This window comes from Microcebus murinus, chromosome 4, assembly GCF_040939455.1.
Source record: "Microcebus murinus isolate Inina chromosome 4, M.murinus_Inina_mat1.0, whole genome shotgun sequence".
Taxonomy (NCBI): domain Eukaryota; kingdom Metazoa; phylum Chordata; class Mammalia; order Primates; family Cheirogaleidae; genus Microcebus; species Microcebus murinus.
This window is the reverse complement of record NC_134107.1, coordinates 19,897,382-19,904,453: the sequence shown is the minus strand read 5'-3', so window position 1 is coordinate 19,904,453 and position 7,072 is coordinate 19,897,382. Positions and strand designations below refer to the sequence as shown.

Here is a 7,072-nt window from a genome sequence, read left to right as displayed (position 1 = left end):
ACCACTATGGCAATAAATTACAAAAGCTACCACAGATGGATAAATTCTTAGACACATACAACCTACTCAGAGTCAACCAGAAAGAAATTCAAAACCCGAATAAACCAATAACAAGTAACAAGATAGAGGCAGTAATAAAAAGTCTCCCAAAAGAAATGCCCAGAACCCTAAGGCTTCACTGCTGAATTATACCAAGCATTTCATGAAGAAATAATACAAATCCTACTTAAAGTATTCCAAAATAATGAGGAGGAGGGAATCCTCTCCTCCCAAACTCATTCTATGAGCCCTGTATAACTCTGCTACTAAAACCAAAGACATGACATAAAAAGAAAATTATCAGGCCAATATTTCTAATGAACATAGATGCAAAAACACTCAACAAAATACTAGGAAACTGAATTTAATAACACATTGAAAAGACTATTCATCATGATCAAGTGGGATTCATCCCAGGTATGCAAGGATGGTTCAACATACAACAGTCTTTGTGATACATCTTATCAATAGAAAGAAGGACAAAAACCATATGATCATTTCAATTGATGTTGAAAAGGCAATCAGTAAAATTCAGCATTCTTTCAGGATAAAAACTTTCAAAAAGTTGGCATAGAAGCAACTTACCTCAACATGCTAAAAGCCATCAATTGCCAGCCCACAGGTAGTGTCCTACTGAATCAGGAAAAACAATAAGCCTTTCTAAGATCTGAAACAAGACAAGGATGCCCACTTTCACCACTGTTATTTAACATAGCATTGGATCCTCTAGATAAAGCAATCAGATGACAGAAAGAAATGAAGGACATCGAAATGGGAAAGGAAGAATTCAAATTATGTGTGTTTGCAGATGATATGATCTTATATCTAGAGAAAAATAACTAGAACATATAAAGAGCTTCAACAACTCAACAGGAAAAAGCAAATAATCTGATTAAAAATGGGAAAACTCTGAATAGAAATTTCTCAAAAGAAGACATAGAAATGGCCCAAATATATGAAAAATTCTCAGCATCATTAGTCATCAGAGAAATGCAAATTGAAATTGCATTGAGATATCATTTCACACTAGTTAAAATGCCTTTATCAGAAAGACAGTCAATAACAAATTCTGCTAAGGATGTGGAGAAGAGGGAACCCTTGTACACTGTTGGTGGGAATGCACATTAGTGCAACTGCTATGGAGAACAGTATAGAAGTTCCTCAAAAAAAATAAAAAATAAAAAATAGAAGGCCCCTATGACTCAGCAATCCCACAGCAGTGTATATATCAAAAGTATGAGAATTTAGTATATTGAAAAGATATCTGCACTCCCATGTTTATTGTGACACTATTCACAAGAACCGAGCTATGAAATCAACCTAATTGTCTATCAGTGGATGAAAGGATAAAAAATTGTGGTACATATACACAATGTAATATTATGTACCACAGAAAAGAATGAAATCCTGTCATTTCCAACAACAGGGATTGAACTGGAGAACATCATGTTAAGTGAAATAAACTAAGCACAGATAGACAAATCTCACATGTTGTCACTCACTTGTGGAAGCGGAATATTAAAAACCATTGATCTCTTGTAGACAGAGAGTAGAATGATGGTTACCAGAGGGTGGGAAAGGAAGTGGGAAGTGAGGAGGAATAAAAAAGAAGCTTCAGACGTGAATGCAGAGATGGGAGAAGTGAAAATGGCTCCCCTGACCATATAAATCCCAAAAGGATTTTATAGGAGCTATCTTTGATCTCTTATGTGATTATTTAGAGCCTTCTTTTTTCCATCAACCCATAAAATAGTGATTTTCAGATCTCCTTTCTTTGTCGTGCTTCTATACTTGGAGTGATGCTCCTTCCCCCTTTTGCTCAGTACATCTATCCATAGTGAGTGTCTGCCTAGTTCACTCACTTGGTAGAGTCAATTGAAATTCCAGTTCACTTTTGAAGTTTTGCCTGTTTACAGATAAGAGTTTTTAAATTTCAAAATGCTAAGGCAAGGGAGGAAGTGGGGAGGGGTATATACAACCACAACGAGTAAGATGTGCAACGTTTGGGGATTGGAAATGCTTGAAGCTCTTACTCGAGGAGGGAGGGGGGCATGGGCAACATAAGTAACCTTAACACCTGTATTCCCATAATGTGCTAAAATAAAAAAATTAAAAAAAATCAAAAAATACTAAGGCAGTAGAAATGTTTTTGTAAAATAGATACCATGTATAATGCTTAAGTCAGGGCTTTTGGTGTGCCTATCACCAGGGCAGTGTTTATTGTACCCAACAGGTGATTTCATTATTTTATTTTATTTTATTTTATTTTATTTTATTTTATTTATTTATTTATTTATGTTTTTCCATGGCAAAGATAAGCTAAGAGATTTGTTTTATTTCATGAATAATTAAGGGTATACTAATATGTATATCTCAAAGTAACACTGAATTATTTAAGACATACTGTTACAATAGTTATACAGTTAATAGAAGACAGGAACCAACACACTGAACAAACACACCTGTATTATACATCAAAATCAATGGCAAATATTTCTCCAATTATTCTTAAAAGAAAAATACCTGACCAGTTAAAAGCTGAAAAGCTTTGCTCAAAAAACCCAGCATATACAGAATAAGCTTAGACCCTCAAAAACCAGATAAAAATTGGCAAAGCAAAACAAATGAGAAAAACTGGTTAAACTTCTCAAACATACTAAATTATATCAAATATACAGGCATTTTAGCAAAATAAAGCATTAAATTGTACTTCGTAGATATGGTCATTACATTTATTTTAATAACCACTTCATCATAGGCTGATTGGCGCTAATCTGGTTGGATAAGGATGATCTGAAAGCGATACTGACTGAATGTCAGGCAAAAAGCAAACATTCCCAGCCATTTTTTGCATGAACATGGATTGTACCATTTAATGCAGACCCAAGGCCACACATTTTTGGGGAGTAGGTTTTACTTGCAGTACAGATTCTCACAAAAATACAATACAATGTGATAAGCCCAGTTTAAAATGTACATGCAGCAGCCCATACTAACACAAACAGCTCCCAACGGGGGATGAGAAAAGCTAGATCCGGTGTCACCAGGGTTCATTAGGGGAACAGAATAATCTAGCACAAGGAACTAGGAAAAAAGCTATGAAACTAGGAAAAAAAGCCATGCCTAACAGTCACTCAAGGTCAATTTGATCATTTCAACGACCAAAATAACCCCTGTGAAAAATCTCCAACGACTGTGGAAGAGTTCAGTATTCTGCACTCACATGAGATGCTCAAAGTTTAGCAGTACGAGATGTCTCTACAAAAGTCACACAAAATACTTTTCTGTTTGAAAAGAATGACAGGGGAAATCTACTTTCAAGGAAGAATGGACACTTTTAAAGGGAATGCTGACATTAGCTTTCAAAAATGAAATTAAAAATTTAGTAGAACCTGGTGAAGGATATGTCTGAAGTGATTATAGTGTAACCTTGATTTCCCAGTGGTATGATTATGCAGGACTCTAATTTAAAAACTCTTCAGGATTTTAAGAGCACTCTAAAATTGTGATACAGAAGAGCAATCCTAAAACTACTTTGGCCAAATGAGAATTCCAATGACCTGCACTGACAGCTTGCGGCGGTCCTTTGACCCCACCTGCCCTTTGACCCCACTATCCAATGTTTCTAGAACATTTCTAAGCAGGAAAGACATATCAAGGGCTTTTAATGATCGGGCAACGCCCAGAGACAAAGTAGAGATTTGTTTAGGGCTATGCTTTTATCATCTATTCCTTTATCTACCATACTTTTAGCTGTTTAAAGTGACAATTTCCCTACAGAAAGTTACAAAATATCTCTGAAAGAGAATAACATTAGTTCAAAAGATGTGCTCCAACAGGATTATTTTGTAAAAGGTGACTAGAGGTAAATAGTCTGTTAGTTATAATACTGGGACTGACATGTTACTAAGGCACTTCAGAACTTTGGGAAATTCTTTTGCTCACATTAGCAGGCAGCTGTAAAATTGGATCCTCAAAGTATTTACAGAAATACATATACCCTTTACCAGAATAACAAAAACTTCATGCACAATAGACTTTAATGGCTCTTTCAGGCAATAGAGAAGCATCTACGTGCCAGTAACTCGAGCTAAGGACTTCAGCAAGTACCCAGAGCAAGCATTTAATTTCCAGCAGGTGATATTTAAGATGTGAGTATTTAACAGCTAACTTCCTCTGAAAAGCTATAAAGACCTGGTCCTTCAGAGTTACTGACGGTTTCTGCTCTCACACATTGTAAAATAGCCATTGGGTATGTTTAACAAGTATGTCCAATATCCAGCTTTGAATGACAGACGAAAAACCCCTACATACTACATTCAGATGTTTTTGCTTGGCTTTAGTGTAACCTGACGTTGGTAACTCATCTCCAGTTTTCATTCTCCAACTACAGGTATGGGTGTTTCCTTTGTTTTCCTTTTAAATGGTCTATTAGCTTCATTTAAATGTTCCCATCCTTACTATTTACTCACTTAGGAAAATCATTAAATTCAGATTTTATGAACAAAAACAACAATTCGAAGGTATTTAATAGCTGGTACCTTATCCCTTCTCTTCAATGTAGTCTCAAGGGATTTTTGGCTATTTGTTTTCATAATTTTCTTATGTTGCACACAAAAACAAGATTCCCCCCTTTAAAATGCAGAGTATGGGAGAAATACACTGTTTTTCAAACAAAAATGTTTATAAAAGAACATATGGTCCAAATAAACAAAAAAAAACCCCTACCCCATTAAATTGGGTGGGACCAATAAGGCTTATAAGCAAAAAAAAAAACAACCTCTTCTGCTTTATTTAGTACAATAAAACATATCATTTTACTACTTCTGTGTTTGGACCTTACTCCTATTTCACCAAAATTTTCCCCTTTCTCATAATTTTTCTAGTATTATGTAAGGTTATGTCTATTTCTAGATTCTGAAATATCTGCATTTTAATGCTTGCACAACCCATTTAATTACAAAAGCTGCCTCTATTTCATTTTCTGACTAAAAACGCAAAAAAATAAAATAAAATAAAATAAAAAGGACAAACCACACCACATCATACAGATAATGATCCAAATGGAAAAGTTAATGTGCTGTAATGATATTTGTTTTGAAACGTCAAAAGCAGCAGAGATACTGAATATAATTTTGCTTAAATCATAAATACTGAGATTGAAATATGCACGTATAAATCACATTTAGGCTCAATGAACTGAAAGGTCTCTATAAATACATAGAAGTGTATATAAAGTGCAAAACAAGCAATATCAAACGCGAGATCTCTGGTATTTTAGTACTCCCATTCATCGGATTTCAAGTCGAGATAGCTGAGAATATTCTGGGCAAGCTTCACCGCCTGTTTCCTGGCAGCCTTACACTTCTCTTCTCCCTGCGGATCCACAGCATCCAGCGCCAGCAGCTGCTTGGTGAGCAGCTCCTCCAGCCGGATGTAGTTCTTATCGGCTCGATTGCCATCAAATGAAAGAACTTCTTCCTGGATCTCTGACAAGTTTTCAAGGACGTTCCAGACTGCTGTATGAGATGGGTGCTCCTCACAAGCAAAAAACTTTCTTTTCTCAAGCGCCTCCTTCAGGTCAATGTAAGTGATCAGGGTTTGCACCTTGATCACGGCTCTCCTCCTGGCTTCCCGGATGCAGGGGTTTTTTTCTAGACTTACCTCGTCCAGCTGTCCAATCAAACCCTGCAATTCTGTCTTGGAGCTCAGGTACAATTCAGAAGGGTTCTGTGCTTGGAGAAGTTCATTTTTTATTTCTCTCATTCTCTTGAGGACCTTTTCTATCTTTAAAATGGAATGATTCTGTCCCAGGTCAAATGCTTTGGTAGTATCTGCTTCCTCTTCCAAATCCAAATATTTCAATAATTTGTTGATATCTTCTACTACCTCCCTTCGATAATTTCTGATTTCCGTACGCCCGCACACATCTAAAGCATCCAGATCTGCAATCAACCCTGACAGCACACAGGATAAGTGCCTGCAAGTCTCATTATTGTTCACTCCCATCAGAAGTGCAATCAGAGTGCCTCTGGCCTTGTTCACTTCACACATCACAGAGTTAATTTTGGCCACAGAAGGATGCACATCCTCAGAGAGTGGCAGGGAAGGCTGCTTTTTCATGCAGTCTTCAATAATCTCTTGCACTGCACAGATTTTGGTTAAAGTGTGATACCTTGCTTTCCGCAAGGAGATCTTCCCTCCAGTTTTAACATGTGTCAGCCTCAGAATGATATCCTGGATGCCTTCTTCAAATTCATCAGTTACGCAGTTGCCTCCAGTATGAAATGGCACGATTTTCTCTCTCACAAGGGACTGGGCTTCCTTAAAAATGTTCTGTATTTCAATCCGGTGTGGGTGGTTTGCATTCTGCTCCAACTCTTTGAGAAGACGCTCTGTCTCCTGTGCTGCCCTCTTCCTAGCTTGCTGAATGTCTCCTTTCCCTTCAGTATCTACAGAGTCTATTTCAAACAGTTGTTTTGTTAGAAACCTCTCCAGTTTCTTGTAATTCTTGTCATCTGGCAGACCACTGAAGCCAACTACTTGCTGTTCTATGCTTTTTACTTCCTTTTGGATTTCCTGAAGCCTACTAATAGAAGGATGTTGGTTTCCCATATCCATACTTTTGTCGTGTTCAGTTTCACAAGCACATTGGTTCCCAGCTTCTGAGCCCTCTCCATCTGTGTGGTCTTTACTCCCAGCAGCCTGCGTCTCTACGTTCCTCTCCACCTTTGTGCACTTCTCCACCCGACCCTGCAGCTTCTCACGCGTGCTCCCCGCAGCGGCCTCCCGCGCCGCGCCGCGCCGCGTCGGCCGCTAGCCTCGCGGTAAGGCGGCCGGGAATGGCGCGACCGGAGAGTGGCCGCCGGGGTCCGCCGCCTCGGCCCGCCGCCCCCGCAGCCCGTCACACCGCGGGGGGTATTTTATTTTATTTTATGTGCTTTTGAAAGAATGAGGCTGCACCATTACAATAAAGATAAAACAAGAAGTGTCAAAATGAAATGTCAGAAATATCAACTATCAAGTTTAGTAC

At 38.0% G+C, this 7,072-nt stretch overlaps 1 protein-coding gene across 1 annotated transcript; it reads right to left on the bottom strand.

Moving 5' to 3' along the window:
* Positions 1-5,091: 5,091 nt before the first annotated feature.
* On the bottom strand, positions 5,092-6,824 carry LOC105884170 (BAG family molecular chaperone regulator 5-like). The gene has a single exon (XM_012787889.3). The coding sequence runs from the start codon at positions 6,658-6,660 to the stop codon at positions 5,317-5,319; it is 1,344 nt and encodes a 447-aa protein (XP_012643343.1). The 5' UTR covers positions 6,661-6,824; the 3' UTR covers positions 5,092-5,316.
* Between the last annotated feature and the right edge of the window lie 248 nt (positions 6,825-7,072).